The 17,347-nt window shown below is 50.2% G+C and overlaps 1 protein-coding gene across 2 annotated transcripts in view; it reads left to right on the plus strand.

The window, feature by feature from the left end:
* Positions 1-16,831, plus strand: part of MYH11 (myosin heavy chain 11) — a 93,323-nt gene extending 76,492 nt beyond the window's left edge. Inside the window, exons 30-41 of one of the 2 annotated variants that reach the window (XM_048493655.1) lie at positions 1,280-1,528; positions 2,502-2,714; positions 3,587-3,799; positions 5,888-6,049; positions 6,998-7,126; positions 8,658-8,746; positions 10,463-10,586; positions 10,693-10,901; positions 11,138-11,246; positions 13,122-13,294; positions 14,376-14,408; positions 16,221-16,346. In XM_048493655.1, the coding sequence (XP_048349612.1) occupies positions 1,280-1,528; positions 2,502-2,714; positions 3,587-3,799; positions 5,888-6,049; positions 6,998-7,126; positions 8,658-8,746; positions 10,463-10,586; positions 10,693-10,901; positions 11,138-11,246; positions 13,122-13,294; positions 14,376-14,400 (1,695 nt within the window). In that variant the 3' untranslated portion in view covers positions 14,401-14,408; positions 16,221-16,346. Of the gene's footprint in view, positions 1-1,279; positions 1,529-2,501; positions 2,715-3,586; positions 3,800-5,887; positions 6,050-6,997; positions 7,127-8,657; positions 8,747-10,462; positions 10,587-10,692; positions 10,902-11,137; positions 11,247-13,121; positions 13,295-14,375; positions 14,409-16,220 lie in introns of both variants that reach the window. The other variant, XM_048493654.1, reaches the window with a different exon arrangement.
* The last annotated feature ends 516 nt before the right edge of the window (positions 16,832-17,347 follow it).

Genomic DNA, 17,347 nt, shown 5'->3' on the forward strand with positions numbered 1-17,347 from the left:
GCCACCACTGTTCTATACCATGAAACTGTCTGCAATGCAGAAACTGTCTTGGCAGAATTTGACTCCCAACAAATATCAGCATAATTGAAATCTCCCATTTCAACTACTTCTCTCCTTTCTGCAGCAACTCCCTGACCATCCATATTTAGTAGTCTTAAATAGGCCTCCCTTTCAAAAAATCTCCCATTAAACTCCTCCACAAAATGAGTGTTAGCCTTACCTGTACGCCAAGCTCCAGCTCATTGAGTTTCAGGGACTGAGATCTAGTGGCTGAAGTCTTTTCTCCCAATCAAGTCACCAATTCACCTGCTACTCTCACCTGAAAGATTAGTTTAAGGATTTCAGAACAACCCCTTCTCCCCCCCCCCCCCCCAATAGAGCTCATCTTTTACTCTCTGTTCTGCTCCCGTCTGCTGCCTCTCAGAGATTCCGGCATGCACCGCTGCCTCTCAGAGATTGCTCAAAAGAGCTGGCTGTCAGCTAAATAGAAGCCCTACCTCTCAGAAGCCTGAGGCAAGCACATGCCAAAAACATAGAAAAGCCCCTCACAAACAAAAACCCTCCCAAACCCTCAAAAAACACACACAAGCCCTCAAAAAACACAACCACAAGCCCTGAAAACACACACACATTTTATTTAAAGATTTAAGGACAATCCTACAAAAAAAAAACCAGAGTTCACCTTTTGCTGTCTGTTCTGCTCCCTTCTGCTGCCTCTCAGAGATGACAGCATGTTCTGCTGCCTCTCAGAGATTGCCCAGAGGTGAGTGAAAACCTTGCCTCTTTAGCCAAGCCCCAGTTCACTGAGCTCCAGGGACTGAGACTTAGTGGCTGAAGCCTCTGCTCCCAATCAAGTCTCCGACTTACCTTCTACTCTCCCCGAAAGATTGGCTCTTGCTCATAATACTGTGTCGCTAGAAGCCCCACCTCTCAGAAACCTGAGACAAGCACACAGCCAAAAACAAAGAAACCCTCCCACATAAACAAAAGCTTTCCCAAGCCCTCAAAAAAAAAAACACCCAAACACACAGGCCCTCAAAAACACACACAGTTAAAGATTTGGTTTTAAGGTTAATCCTCCACAAACAGAGCTCACCTTTTGCTCTCTGTTCAGCTGCCTTCTGCTCCCTTTTGCTACCTGTCTCCATGTGTTCATTACAGCCAACTGTGACCCCTGAGTGATTTCAGTGTGGTTCAGTCTCACCACCGCATCCCTGCTGTTTGAGCAACCTGTGGATTTACTAACCGTTTGCCTTTTATTTTTCAACTCAAACTGCAGCTGTCCGACTCCAAGAGGAAGATGCAGGAGTATGTCAGCACCATCGAAAGCACGGAAGAAAGCAAGAAGAAGCTCCAGAAGGAAATCGAAGGCCTCACGCAAGAGTTTGAGGAGAAATCGGCCTCATATGACAAACTGGAAAAAACCAAGAATAGACTGCAGCAAGAGCTGGACGATTTGCTGGTTGACTTGGACAACCAACGGCAGCTGGTTTCCAACTTGGAGAAGAAGCAGAAGAAGTTTGACCAGGCAAGCATCTGACCCTCCTGGTGTGTTCTCGATTAAGGTGTACATCCGGGACAGGAAAAAAAGCAATGTATGGCGGTAGGTTAGGTTGAGAGAGTGTAACAGGCCCAAGGTCATCTGGTGAACTTCAATGGCACAAGTGAGGATTCAAATCTGGGTCAAAACTTTTAACTACTACACCAGGAGTGTCCAACTCTGGCATTTTAGATGTTCATGGTCTACAATTCCCATCAGCCCCTGTCATTTCAGATGTTCATGGACTACAATTCCCATCAACCCTGCAGCCCCCATAGGGCTGATGGGAATTGTAGTCCATGAACATCTGAAACGCCAGAGTTGGACGCCTCTGTACTGCACCATTCAGACCACCAACTAAGTTTTCTATAACTCAGATTCAAACAGCAACCCAGATTCCTCTTTTGGGATGGTTGCAATTATCGAGTCCTGAGCATGCATCAATATGTCGTGGCATCCGAGAGTTTGCTTCAAGAGATGTTGGGAGAGGAACCATGATTTCATTTTGACAATAGGGACCGCAATTCATGGGTCAAAACCCTCCTTTATTGAACCCAGAGCTCTAACCGGCAGAGAGGAAAACCAGGAGAAGCAAAGAAGAGTTTGGATTTATATCCCCCCTTTCTCTCCTGTAGGAGACTCAAAGGGGCTTACAATCTCCTTGCCCTTCCCCCCTCACAACAAACACCCTGTGAGGTAGGTGGGGCTGAGAGAGCTCAGAAGAGCTGTGACTAGCCCAAGGTCACCCAGCTGGCATGTGTTGGAGTGCACAGGCTAATCTGAATTCCCCAGATAAGCCTCCACAGCTCAAGCGGCAGAGCGGGGAATCAAACCCGGTTCCTCCAGATTAGATACCTGAGCTCTTAACCTCCTACGCTACTGCTGTTCCCTTTCCAGTTCAAAACCAGGAACTAACATGAATACGTCGGCTAGCTAAGCAAATCTTTATTTCTTTCCTTAGATGCTGGCTGAGGAGAAGAACATCTCTTCCAAATATGCCGAAGAAAGAGACCGGGCAGAGGCTGAAGCACGAGAGAAGGAAACTAAAGCGCTTTCGCTGGCCCGGGCCCTGGAAGAGGCCCTGGACACCCGGGAGGAGCTGGAGAGAACCAACAAGTTGTTGAAAGCGGAGATGGAGGACCTCGTGAGCTCCAAGGATGATGTCGGCAAGAACGTAAGGCCCTCAGCCTGGGCTCTCTGTGGCCCACCCAAACGGCTCTGGCATTGAGAACCCAAACGATGTTAATTCTTTCTCAAGGAGTGCTCAGCTAATAATTTAATTCCCTTCTCAGTTTCAGCTCCAATGGAGGAAAGTCTCTTCCAGATTAATTTCTCCTTCTGGTTTTTTAAACTATGGCCTCATCACCAGAGCGATTCACTTGTTAACAAATGAGTGAATGATAAAAAAATCCTTTCATTTGATGCCGTGGCAGAAAGGAAGGGAGGAAATGTCAAATGCGTGGGTGCCCTTGCTGGATTTGTTCATGCCTCCCCTCAATCATTTACGAGTCTGGGGGTGGCCATTGCGGTGGTCTGGAGGGAGGATAACTGGAGAGGCCTTGCGAGCCTCCCCGTGGGACCCAAGATCTCCCAGAATTAGTTGATCTCCAGACCACAGAGGTCAGTTTCCTGGAAAAGGGGGGGCTGTGGGGGGTGGGCTGTATGGCAGAATTCCCTGCTAAGGTCTCTTCTTTCCCCAACTCTCCCTGGGCTCCACCCCCAAATCTCCAGGAATCTGACAACCCTAAAGGGCGGGCTTGTGTGAAGAGAATCTCTGAGGCCTCTTTCATCAGAGCCCTTTCTGACCCAGCTGAGGTCTTTGTGCACCCCATAGCCAAGGAAAAGGGGGCTGATTCTCTGACCCAGAGGACTGCCTGGGTGGGGGTGGGTATCTATGCATGTGAAGTGGGATAAAGTCCCCCTCGAAACCCACAGGAATAGAAACAATTGAGAGAATGGGCGCAGGCGCTAACCAAAAGCAGATGCCGTTTTCACGACGCAGCCAAACCCCATCTTGACCCTTCCTTTGTCTGCTGATCCTTGAAGGTGCACGATTTGGAGAAGTCCAAGCGGGCCCTGGAGCAGCAGGTGGAGGAGATGAAGACTCAGCTGGAGGAGCTGGAGGATGAACTGCAGGCCACTGAAGACGCCAAGCTGCGGCTGGAGGTCAACATGCAGGCCCTGAAGGGCCAGTTCGAGAGAGACCTGCAGGCCCGTGACGAGCAGAACGAGGAGAAGAGGCGTCAGCTCCAGAAACAGGTGCCGGGGGAGGAGGACCCCATAGACCTCCACGGAAGGAAGGGATGGCTCGCTGCCCACTGTCTCTCCCCTCCTGGGTTTATTTATTTTTTTGCTTCCTCTGGGTTTCTTGATGGTTTGCTTACCTTCAAGCAGGCGAAGGGGAGCTGCCATCTTTTTGAAATTTCCCTCCAAAACACTGGGAATCCCCTAATGGCCAGACTAGACTGGACTAGGAGACAATTTGAATCTAGCTAGGGATATCTCTGCGGGTGACCTGCAAGGAGACACCACGAGGGGATTCCCAGTGCTTTGGAGGGAAACTCGTGCTGTTCCTGGTTGTCTGCCCCTCACTCCCCACCACTACATATTTAACTAAGATATCAAACACACCAGGGAGTTCTCATCTGGGCCAAAGATGCTTTCTCTGAAATGCCCACCATTTTAAAGAGTGGGGAAATTGATGCAGATAACCTTTAGTGGCATAAGTTTAATGGCAGTGCCCTTCGGGGGTGGGCGGTATAGTAAATAGAATGAATGAATAAATAAATAAATAAGTTACAGAAGTTAAAATAGAATACAAAAATTAAAAGTACAAAGCTTGTTTATAACCGTGCATAAAAACCCGGTCATTTGCTCTAGAGCAGGGGTGTCCAACTCTGGCGCCCCCAGATGTTCATGATGGCAGGGCCTGATGGGAATCGTAGTTCATGAACATCTGGGGGCGCCAGAGTTGGACACCCCTGCTCTAGAGCATCCCTAGATTCGTTGTTTAACAGATAAAGTCTTCTGCTTTTCTTTTTTCTTTTTTTAATAAAGTTTTATTAATTATTAATTTAAAAAGGTAAACTTACACAACAAATGATACAAGTGCTCAGAATCATACATAAAATCAACATAGTATTGACATTTCCTACATACATATATAGATCCATAAATACATATAATACCCTCTACCACCCCTCACCCCTTAGTGCCCCTCACCCATGCTTTACAAGATAGTAGTGCTTAGAATGTTACTTCGAATTTACTTTCTACAAGATATGTATTATAACATTAATCTTTTATCGTGGATAGTATTATTACTTCTAAATTTACTTCTTACATTACATGTAATATTAATCTCTTATCTTAACTCAGGTAATATATTCTGCTTGTCTTAAGCCCATTGATTAAGGTTGAGAGGAACTTTGTTCCGGCCCTGTTATGAAGGGGGCAATAATACAGAACATGGTGTACAGTTTCTGCTGTGTTCAACGTGCAGATGCAAAGACATTCACTGTGAGGTGTTTGGGAGCCTCTTCCATCCCTCAGAGCGGAAGGAAGCACATTGCATCTGGCCAAAGTGACGGCACGTCGGTGCTCCGGATCAGAGAGACCGAACAGATATCTGTCCATGCCTTGGCGGCCATATGGGATGCCAAGGGAGATGGGAGAGCAGAAAACTTTTTTTGCATGAGCCATCCATTCCTGATTTTCTAATTCAAAAAGCGGAGAAGATCTCGTTAGGAGGGAGCATGGCTTTGACACCCGGAAGTAGGCCCAAGGCGTGGAGGTTCGCTTCTATGTGGACCCACCATTCAGTAGCATGCAGAAAAGTCAGGCTCACATCCTCTTGCCTGAAGCAAAACTGGATCCAGTGCTTGAATATTATACACCAAGTCCTGGTCTCCAGGAGATGTAGGCAGCTTCTAGGTCCGTGGTGGTTTTAACCTTTTGTAATCTTAGGATAAAGGTGTATGAACATACTTTATCAGCCCCTTCCAGCACAGCCAATTGGCCATGCTGGAAGGGGCTGATGGGAATTGTAGTCCATAACATCTGGAGTGCCACCACTGTTCTAGGTTCGCCACCACTGTTCTAGGCAGAAGGTAGCAGAGGGCACAGAGTGTGGCTCTCCAAATATTTTGTATGGAAAGGTGGACTGGATCCACTCAATACTTCTATTCCAGGATTGGATGCATATAGAGACACCCTAAATAGTGGGGAACAGGGTACCTTCCTCTTCCAGGAGGCTGCTGAACGTGTCCAGCTGTGCGGTGGTCAAGGAGGGTGTGTGCGCACATCCCATTCCAGCCAGCCCCTGAAGGTCTCTTTCCCCTTGTTCAGCTCCATGAACTGGAGACGGAACTGGAAGACGAGCGCAAACAGCGGGCCCTGGCGGCAGCAGCCAAGAAGAAATTGGAGGTCGACATCAAGGACTTGGAAGGCCAGGCGGATTCGGCCAACAAAGGCCGAGAGGAAGCCATCAAGCAGCTACGGAAACTCCAGGTGGGCAGGGTTTTATCTGGGAACACCCAGAGGTCACCCCGTTTGCTCCCGTGGCACCAGTGATGCTGTGCTGGGAGGTGGCAAATTACTGCCCGTGGGATCTTTTCACCTGGCTGCCAAGATGCCTAAGAATTTGGCAGGTGTATCGGCTGGCTGGACTGCACAGCAGGGGGAGACAGGCGGCCGCATCTGGGTCTTTGTCTGCTTCTGGGGACTCCAAGTCGGACACCGGCTCTTCTAGCACTACCAGCTGGAAACAAACAGCGCCAGCATCCAATCTGGAGCCATTGGCAGAGGCCAGAGTCCCAGATGTGATGCTGAGCCCAAAACATCTGCCCACCCTACACTTGGCCAAGGTTGACTTTAGGGACCTTGCAAAGCGATTCAGCGCCCCTCCTGCGGTTTCTCTTTTAAGGCTGCTTCTCCTCCTGTTTTGTGAGCCCTCCCTTGCAGGTCTTTCTGAAGGTGTCCCCAGCCACTTCCAGCCCACAGGCACCTTTGACACTCTGACCTGGCCTCGGCTGGGAAAGGGCGGGATAGAAGCCCAGACTGAAGTAAAAAGCAAAGTAAAATGGCTGCCTCAGCTTATCTTCAGTCACGCAGTGAGGTGGTGGCAGCAACATCTGCCCACACAATCAAAACCTGGACCTGCCCCTTTCCAAAAACACTTGCCAGGCACCAGGAAAGGTGTTTGTGGACATCCTCGTGCCTCCAGGCACTATGTTGGTGACCCTCTGCTTTACCAGAAGGGGCACATCTCTGAGGCCCCCGCCAGGAACGCTGAGGCGTTTGCCACGCGGCCCTTCCGACTGCAGCCTGTCCTTCCGAATGTGCCATGAGGTGGCAGCATATGAATGAAAAAATAAATAAAAATAAATAAAAACAGAAATAAAAACAGAAAACGGAATTGTCCCCCATAAAACTCCTCTTTCCTGCTGGACCTCTTAGGCCCAGATGAAGGACTTCCAGAGGGAGCTAGACGATGCGCGGGCCGCCCGGGAAGAAATCTTCACCACTGCCCGAGAGAACGAGAAGAAGGCCAAGAGTCTGGAGGCTGAGCTCATGCAGCTGCAGGAGGTAGGTGAGGCCGGCAAATTTGGGGGGAGCCCAAATGAGAATCCTCCCCACGGGAACCGAGGGGCACAACTGGGGGGGTCGCCAGGCAGGATCCTCCGTACCTTTCCACCTCATGAAGTGTGCTGTTACGGGAAACTTCCTCCATTGCCCTAGACACGGGAACCGAAAGCGAGAAGGTCCGCCTTGTGATCTCCCCTGCAAAAGATCTCTCCTGGGGAGGGCAGCTTATTTTGGGGAGGGGCCACAGCTGAGGGGTGGGACTCCTGATATGCCTACAGAAGGTCTTGGGTCCAATTGTGGGTGAAGAAACATGGGGATGTTGGAGAGGACGGGCCCCCAACTTCCAACTCTGGCTCACAGCTGTCTTCTGGTCACTCTGTGGACCACCTGTCACCCACGAGCTAAACCAGCACATTTGAGGGGCCTTACTCTTTTTCCTGAGACATGGGGCAAGGGCCGCATTGGGCAACTGAGCCCAGAAAAGGCACTGAAATCACTGATGTAGGGAGTTTCCTAGTTTGTTGGTGACAGGGATGTGATGTCATTGTGTAGCAGTATTTTGATGATGTCACAACTTTTCTTGTTTTATCATGCCTGTTTTCATGTAGAGGTAATCTCATACTCATACCAGATTTGTCAGTCCATCAGCCTGGTTGTATAAAAGTTTTCTCTTATCTTGGACAGTTAATTAAAAGTTACAACAACATCCAATTTATTGCCTTTTTAATAGAAATTAACCGTTAAGTTTGGCCATCTACTCTTGCTTAAGACATGTAGCAGATGTATTCTCTGATGCACTTAGGTCTCATCAACAGGTAAGCTAACAGGAGCAGCAGGGGCGTAGTGGTTAAGAGCAGGTGTACACTAATCTGGAGGAACTGGGTTTGATTCCCTGCTCTTCCACCTGAGCTGTGGAGGCTTATCTGGGGAATTCAGATTAGCCTGTGCACTCCAACACAGGCCAGCTGGGTGACCTTGGGCTAGTCACAGTTCTTCTGAGCTCTCTCACCCCCACCTACCTCACAGGGTGTTTGTTGTGAGGGGGGGGAAAGAAAGGAGTTTGTCAGTCCCTTTGAGTCTCCTTGCAGGAGAGAAAGGGGGGATATAAATCCAACTCTTCTTCTTTTTCTTCTAAAAGGTTTAAAAAGTTAATCCTTTAAAAGGTAGTCCAAACTCTCTGTTCAAATGCAAAACCATAATGTCTTGTTACAGTTGAAGGTATCCGTTATTTCCACGCCTTTCTTTTCTTGTGTGCTCGTGAATTTGTGATGACCGATTCGAGCCAAAAAATTGAACTGCAAAATAAGCCCTCAGCATCTGACGGGAGGAGGCCCTCCCACACTGCCTGGAAGTGCGTTCTTTTCCTCAGCACCGGTTCCCATGTTCAACTGTCCAGCCAGGAAATGTGCATGCACATAGGAGCTGCCTGTGATGCCAAAACAAGTTTTAAGGTGTGGCAGGATGTTCCAGTCCGTCTCTCCTTGCTGTGCTGAACAGGACCTTCTCTCTCTCTTTCTTGTGGGTTCTCTAGGATCTAGCAGCGGCTGAACGAGCTCGGAAGCAAGCAGAGCAAGAGAAGGAAGATTTGGCCGAAGAGTTGGCTAGCTCCACCTCTGGAAGGTAGGCCTGCTGGACCCAGATGTCCCGCTTTCTGGTTTCCACTGTTGAGCACTGGTTCTGTGTCATTTCCTCCCTTATAAGCATCCAGGGAAGTAAAATTTAAGAACATAAGAACATAAGAGCAAGCCAGCTGGATCAGACCAGAGTCCATCTAGTCCAGCTCTCTGCTACTCACAGTGGCCCACCAGGTGCCTTTGGGAGCTCACATGCAGGATGTGAAAGCAATGGCCTTCTGCGGCTGTTGCTCCCGAGCACCTGGTCTGTTAAGGCATTTGCAATCTCAGATCAAAGAGGATCAAGATTGGTAGCCATAAATCGACTTCTCCTCCATAAATCTGTCCAAGCCCCAAATTTGTTTGTCCAAATTTGATGGGTGCAAAGCATGGCCCGGGCATCATTTCAAGAGTCCTTACAGCAGACCCACAAGGTAGGCCAATGTTATTCCAGAGAGGCCTTTGCACATCAAATAGGCACTGCCTATTTGCACATCAAATAGGGCTGCCCCCTCAATAGTGTGGTTCAGAAAGAAGCTCAGGGTTAGGGACTGCTAGAGCCCCTCAAAGATCAACCAGATTTTCTAGGTATGAGTTTTTGTGAGTCACTAGACCGCTCGATGCCATTCATCCTCTCTGTCACTGTTGGTAGGTTCCTACTGAATCATTTCTGCATTTGTTTAACCTGTCAGGCCAATCCTTCGGCTCTGCTTCTTTGCCTCTGGTTGCATCCAGATTTCCACAAACCAAGTCCCGCTGTGTTGTCTAGATCAGTGATGGCGAACCTTCTTGAGACCGAGTGCCCAAATTGCAACCCAAAACCCTCTTATTTATTGCAAAGCGCTAACACAGCAATTTAACTTGAATGCTGAGGTTTTAGTTTAGAAAAAATGGTCGACTCCGAGACATGTGTTACTCGGGAGTAAGCTTGGTGGTAGTCGGTGGCTTTGCTTTGAAGCAATCGTACAACTCTTCCAACGGGTGAATCACGACCCTAGGAGGGTTTACTCAGAAGCAAGCCCCATTGCCAGCAACCGAGCTTACTCCCAGGTAAAGGATTGCGCTTTAATTCTTCGCATGAAAATCAGTGGGGTTTAACAGCGCTTAACAGGGTTACCTACACTGCTTCCCCAAAATTAGATCTTAGGTTTAATGCTAATAATCAAGCCCAGCAGCCCAGGCCAGCCTAGATATGTGGGGGGGGGCACTCTGTTTGCACGTGCCCACAGAGAGGGCTCTAAGTGCCACCTCTGGCACCCGTGCCATAGGTTCGCCACCACTGGTCTAGATGTTCCACCCTTTTGATTGTACTGACTTATTCCGTGTAACCCACCGTGAGTCCCAACAAGAAAAGTGGACTGTCAATAATGTAAACAAATCAAATGACCAGGAGATGAACTTGCCCAAGGGAAGCCACGGAGACCGCTTGTGGCAGAGGTAGGACTCACCAGAGTTCATACTTCTAGCCACTCTGGGATGCCAGTTGTTGATTCTAATGCCGTCAGGTGCAAAACTGAGATGACGCCCGTGCGTTTTTCAGTCGATGGTGAGTGTAAGATGAACGGCAAGCCCTGAAATGATCTGGCCAGATCGTGATGTCGGGGTCTTGCTTGAGCTGCAGGGAAGGAAACTGCCCGGGGTTCCTGAGTCAGGAGGAAAGCAGGTTTTAAATTCCCAACAACGAGGCAGCCCCTCCACCCCGTGACTTTCCCTGTGTCTCTAGGACAAGCCTCCTGGACGAGAAACGGCGCTTGGAGGCCCGGATCTCCCAAATGGAGGAGGAACTCGAAGAGGAGCAGGGCAACATGGAAGCCATGAGCGACCGCTTCCGGAAGTCCGTGCAGCAGGCAAGTGAAGCGAGGCTCCGGGTCATGGGGGGAGGGGAGGGGAACGAACCGGACAGTGGGCTGCAGCTCTCAGCCCAGGAGCCATTTCCCGTCTGTGGCTTCTCAGGCAGAGCAGCTGAACAACGAATTGGCCTCCGAGCGGGCCACGGCCCAGAAGAACGAGAGCGCCCGGCAGCAGCTGGAGAGGCAGAACAAGGAGCTGAAGGGCAAGCTGCAGGAGATGGAAGGGGCCGTCAAGTCCAAGTTCAAAGCCACCGTCACGGCCCTGGAGACCAAAATTGCCCAGCTGGAAGAGCAGCTGGAACAGGAGTCCCGGTATGTGGCAGAGGCGGGAGGGGGGAGAAAGGTGGTGGCCCCCCCAGAGAGCACAAGGCTGGCATCAGGTGAAATCCAGAATCTGGTGGCCAAAATGATCAAAGGCATTTCACTTGGCAACATGTCCCTTTTTGGGGAGGGCGTGGCAGATCTCCTTCCCCCACCTCAGTCTGTCCTTCTGCCACGTCTGGTCAGCCCCAGCCTGTAAATCTCCCCCCTCTCCCCTCACCCCCCAGGGAAAAACAGACGGCTGCAAAGACTCTGCGCCAAAAGGACAAGAAGCTCAAAGAGGTCTTGCTCCAGGTGGAGGACGAGAGGAAGCAGGCGGAGCAGTACAAAGACCAGGTGATCACAACAGGCTCCGGCCAGTGACATGGGAGGGCCAACCCTGCTATGAGGTCAGGATCAGAGCCCACAAGTCAATCAGATGCATACACATGCACCTTCCAGGCACCTTAATGGCTCCTAGTAGAATCATAGAGTAGGAAGAGACCCCAAGGGCCATCAAGTCCAACCCCCTGCAATGCAGGAACACACAATCAAAACACCAGTACCTGTATCTTTACAACAAAGCTTTTAAGTGTGAGTCTCATTTATCCAACTTTTATAACTCAAAAACTGCTGAAAAATACAACGTCAAATACTGTATCCAAACAGCAGCAGGATGGAATTATCCAGTTCAATTACAGTTGTCCCAAATGGGTTCAAATAAATGTTCCAGAGAATCGATATGTATGTTTCCACAAAAGGCTTTCCTACAAATACAAGAAACATGATATGTAGTAAAGATGACTTGTTTGGGACAATTGTAAGTGAATTGGGTCGTTGCATACAGTGTTTGATGTTGTAGTTTTGATCTGAATTAATGTCTTTACAAGTGTGGGCCGGTCGGAGTTGTTCACGAAATCATTCTATTTCCGGTGAATGATAACTCGAGTTATATGACCATGTCATGTTTAGTCATTTGGTATGATTCTTTATTGTGACCCCAATATTGGGAGTAATGAATTGGTTTTTTCATGATGTTTTGTGAATCCATGCTTGGGCAATTTTTGAGTTATAAAAATTGAATAATTGAGACTCACACTTAAAAGCTTTGGTGAATTTATTTAAAGATGCACGTACTGGTGTGCCAGGAGCCGTTAAGGTGCGTGTAAGGTGCACATATATGTATATTTGAATGACATGGGTGGGGCTAACCTGGTGGGAAGGGGTGGGGCTTCAAGGGAGTCCAAGAGCACATGAAGCAACATGAGGAACTAAGACAGTGGTGGCGAACCTATGGCACAGGTACCAGAGGTGGCACTCAGAGCCCTCTCTGTGGGCATGTGGGCACAGAGTTCGTTATGTGGGGGGGGGGAATTGCCTCCCCCCCATCTAGGCTGGCCTGGGCCGCTGGACTTAATGTGTGTGCACCTCAGCGAGCAGGGAGGACTCGGCTGACAGGCCTGGTGCCTGTGCTCCAGGTGGCTGCTGCCCAGGGCGGGGGAGCAGAGGTGGCAGAGATGTTAGAGAGGCGCAGAGCGGCACATGTGGACTTGCTGGAGGCCACAGCAGGCTGGTCCCTGCTCGAGGGGGTTATTCAGGTTAAATTGCGATAAATAAGTGGGTTTTGGGTTGCAGTTTGGGCACTTGGTCTCGAAAACGTTCGCCATCACTGAACTAAGACGATCAAAGTTTTATCCCTTGGGGAAAAATCCCATGAGTTGTGACCTATCAAGCATCGTCGATAATCTGACCATGTGACCTTTAGTCTACAATTCTGGGTGGATGTACTGTGATTAAGCTAGCCTACCTTCCCGGGCTGTAGTAAGGATTACAAGAAAAGCACTTTTTGGATCAAATGACACATGAAAAAAAGGGGGAAGGGAGCAAGCAGTTCTGGGGCCTACAGCAGATCCAGCCCTTAGCTGGGGCTCTTCTCCAGTCCCCCCAACAATCACACAAACACACAGAGACAGGAGGCAGCCTTGGGCTGAATCACACTGCCCATCTGTCCACCAAGGCCAGGCTGGCAGCCATTCTCCAGGGCTTCAGGGGGAGGCCTTTCACCTCCCTCACTGCCTGGAGTCGCTGGGGAGCTTTGTTGCGCAAAACAGAGGCTTTCCTTCCCACACGTCCCTAGACTGGATGCTGTCACCAGTCAGTAGGGCCCCAGGGATGCCGGTGGGCCCAGGGGTGCTGCCAGAAGCTGCCTGACCCCTGCCTTTGCTGTTCTAGGCCGACAAGGCCAGCACCCGGGTCAAGCAGCTGAAGCGCCAGCTGGAGGAAGCCGAGGAGGAATCTCAGCGCATCAACGCCAGCCGCCGGAAGCTGCAGCGGGAACTGGATGAGGCCACGGAGAGCAACGAGGCCATGGGCCGGGAGGTGTCGTCCTTGAAGAACAAGCTCAGGTCGGTCTGGGAGAGAAGGGAGCCTGGGGGCGCAGACCTTGGCCATGCCGGGGGACATGCTAGAGGAATCCCTCCCCCCTTGGGATGTTCTTTCTGCCTCGAGGTGTCATGTGGCCCCATTCATTACTAATGCCCTCTGGGGGGGGGGGGTGCCCCACACTAGCTGAGTGTAAAAAGACTCATGGGAAGGAGAGGCCCCCAAAAAGGCACATCTGGGGGCCCCTAACCGGTTTCCAGTCAAGACAGGAAGCTGGGGTGTTGTGGGTTTTCCGGGCTGTCTGCCCGTGTTCCAGTAGCATTTTCTCCTGACGTTTCGCCTGCATCTGTGGCTGGCATCTTCAGAGGATCTTCCTTCAGATGCCAGCCACAGATCCAGGCGAAACATCAGGAGAAAATGCTACCGGAACATGGCCAGACAGCCCGGAAAACCCACAACACTCCAGTGATTCCAGCCATGAAATCCTTTGACAATACAGAAGACAGTAAGCGTTAGTGTCTCAACGTGAAACGTGATGCCCCTCCCAACCTGTGAAGACCTTATTGGGGGGCAGCTGGAAGGAACATCTGCGTTACCCCCTTCGAGACATCGGGTTTCTCACCTGGGATGGTGAGCTGCAACCTCAACACAATATGGAGCATTCACAAAACCCAAAGAAATGGGAAAGGGGCCAGTTCCCTCTGCTGTCAGAATGCATCAGTGACATTCTGAATGCCAAAGGAGTCATTATTCTCTCTATCTCGGACAAAGGCGGCCCCTTTCGGGGTGACCCCCTTGCTGTGTAGGCTGCATTCTTGTCCCGCTCAGAGCCAAGTCACAAATGCTCTGGGCAGGATTCCTCTTCTCCCCCCACATCAGCCAAGGGAGGAGAACTGAGCCCCAGCCTTCTTCTCCTGGCCCCCAGGGGTGTCCTCTGCAGGCAGAGAGGAGGCAGGTTGGGCTATCATCCTCCTGGGGGTGGGGGACGAGCAGGATGCACTGGCTGTGACATCCCCTCCCCCCCACACACACAAAATTCAGTTTCTCAGATCATCTCCCAGGAAACAGTGGCTAACTGCACTGGGCCACTTATTTCTGTTGCAGGGGAAACCCGGAAGCTCCGCAGTGACTGAGCAGGTACCCCGTTGCCTTCCCCGTTGCAGTCCACTTCTGTTGGACAATTTTGTTTCTTTCTCTTTTTTTGCTTCCCTAAATAAATCCCTGTCTGATTTCTGCAGACTGTGAAGGCTTGGATATCTACATGTCAGTATCTTGAACCAAAAGAGACAAATATTACAGATGTTCAGTAACCCCTTCAGGTGCTCAGTAACCCCTTCCTTCCTTCCTTCCTTCCTTCCTTCCTTCCTTCCTTCCTTCCTTCCTTCCTTCCTTCCTTCCTTCCTTCCTTCCTTCCTTCCTTCCTTCCTTCCTTCCTTCCTTCCTTCCTTCCTTCCTTCCTTCCTTCCTTCCTTCCTTCCTTCCTTCCTTCCTTCCTTCCTTCCTTCCTTCCTTCCTTCCTTCCTCCCTCCCTCCCTCCCTCCCTCCCTCCCTCCCTCCCTCCTCTCTGTTCCAGAGCAGACAAATTTTGCATTCTCACTTTTTATAAGCACTCTTAGCAACCCCACTGATTTTTTGCTTAGAGAATCCGATACAGATTCTTACAACCCACACTTGTCAGGAGAAAAACATCCCTGGTGGTCAGCATTGTGCACTACTTCTTTTATTTTTATTTATTTATGTTATTTTCCGATTTGTATCCCACCCTCCCCTGAAGGGCTCAGGGCGGCAATAGAACAAGAATAACATAACATATTTTATTTTGTTTTATCTTTACACCACATTGGGACCCCTAAGCAGCTTGCAACATTCTCCACTATTTTATTTTCACAATAACCCCGTGAGGTTGGTGAGGCTGAGGACGTATGATTGTCCCCAAACTCGCCCAGCAAACTTCCATGGCAAAGTAAGGATTCGAACGTGGGTCCCCCTGACCCTAGTAGTCCAATACCACTTTGCACCCACGCTGGCTCAGTACTGTAGCTGTGCAACTAATAGCGTCGTATATTCCATCTGGAGGCTAACCAGCACCTTCTGCCCATTGGCCTCCAGGGGGATAAACGTGCTCCAGGTATGACGCATGAGCAGGATCTGGTGCAAAAAAACGATCTAGCAGATTTATTTGTAAAGAGCTGGGCTGTTAAATTCTGTTCAGCTGGAGAAGGTTGGAATTATTCAGCACAGGAACATGGATCTGCAACCCCCCCCCCCAATCTGCTACCCCCCCCCACTCATACAGCCCCTTCTGAAACAGGGACCTACCTAGCTCAGCCCTTTGGCTGTTTGAGGCCCCCCTGCCAGCCACACAACCCGCTTGGTGAAACAGCTGAGCTGGCCTCCTTCTGTAATATTTGTGGCGCCTCTTTTGTGAAAGTTGCTTGGCTTTGCTGTTGCCGCACCGGCCTCTTTCAAGGGGGGGCAGTGAGGGCCGGGCTCTGCCTGCACGGCCTTTTCTCTTCTGGGCGGGGGCACAAGCATTTCCATGACTTTTGTCTCATTTTCAGTTTAACGTGACCACTCCCCCTCCCCCCCCCCACTGTCTTCTTCTCAGCCACGAAGGGCAGGGGGTGGGTTAGCCATATTGGCACCAGGGCATCTGCAACTCCTCCAGAAAGGGCATCCCTTCTAACTTGAGGGCTGCCTTTGAATTGCAGTCCCTCCTTTCTATTTATTTATTGTAGAACATTTACACACCTGCCTTTTTCCCAGGCAACTGGTCCCCCAGGTGGTTAAAAACCTTACAAAATTTAATTCTTAATACATTACAAGAGCCATCAGAGAAACACCAAACCCAAAGGCACCCCCAGGGCCGACCCCTTGCCACCTCTGTCCTTCAGGGACAGCCGGGGAGAAGCAGTGACCCTTCTCCCCTCCCTTTTTTTGTCTTTCCAGGCGCGGGAACGAGCCCGTCTCCTTTGCCCCCTCTCGGCGCTCCGCAGGGGGCCGGAGGGCTTTCGAAAATGCTGCCGAAGGCTCTGAAGAGGAAGCCGACAGCCGAGACGGAGACTTCAACGGAACCAAAGCCAGTGACTAAAACGCAATGCTTCCCACGAAAAAGCGCCTGCAGCAGACAACCCAGACTCGAGGTGTGCGCATGCACGGGTGTGGGGTGTCTGCTTCAGCACTGTCCGAGGCCAAAGCTCTGGGTCTCTGCCCCACCCCCCATGGCAATGGAAAGATCACAGCTGACTTCTCCTCCTTGTGCACACACCAGACACTTGTGTGACCTCCACTGCGCGAGGCCTCCCCACAGGAGTCGATACAGTGCCCCTGTGCCCCCTCCCGCCTCTCGCTTCCCCCCCCCCCACTCCATTCTTAGGCGTTGTGTTTGGACGCTACACCCCACCCCCCACCAACGCCACTGAGTTCACTAGATCAAGTGCCTTCCTTAGCCACTTTAATTTTGTTTGGGCGGGCGGGGGAGGAGCTAAAATATTAAGTCAACAGTTTTTGAATTTTTAAATGTGCTTTTAAAACACACTAATAAAAGGTTTATAAAATCACAAGGGATTTGGCTTCTGCTTTGGAGTCTGTCTGTTGGGATTCTGTGGTGATACCAATGGGATTTTTAGCTTTCCAAAGGCCTTCCCTTTTTCCACACACAGAGGCCTGGTTCAAAGCGCAGCAAGCCCCCAGCTGGCCTGATCTCCTCAGAGCTCAGAAGCTAAGCAGGGTTGGCCCAAGTCAACACAAAATAACAAATTCATTATAAATAATGACAAGTAAACGAAACAATGTCCACTGTCAGTGGTGGTGAACCTTTGGCACTCCAGATGTTATGGACTACAATTCCCATCAGCCCCTGCCAGCATGGCCAATTGACCGTGCTGGCAGGGGCTGATGGGAATTGTAGTCCATAACATCTGGAGTGCCAAAGGTTCACCACCACGTAATAAAGAGGGATTAACTAGCACACTCGATAGAGTTCTGTCGCACCTTCCTGATTTTACTAGCTATCCATGCAAACTTCGCAACAGAATATGTTCGATGTTTGTTTGCATCTGATAATAGTATTTTCA

This window comes from Sphaerodactylus townsendi, linkage group LG04 (assembly GCF_021028975.2).
Source record: "Sphaerodactylus townsendi isolate TG3544 linkage group LG04, MPM_Stown_v2.3, whole genome shotgun sequence".
NCBI lineage: Eukaryota > Metazoa > Chordata > Lepidosauria > Squamata > Sphaerodactylidae > Sphaerodactylus > Sphaerodactylus townsendi.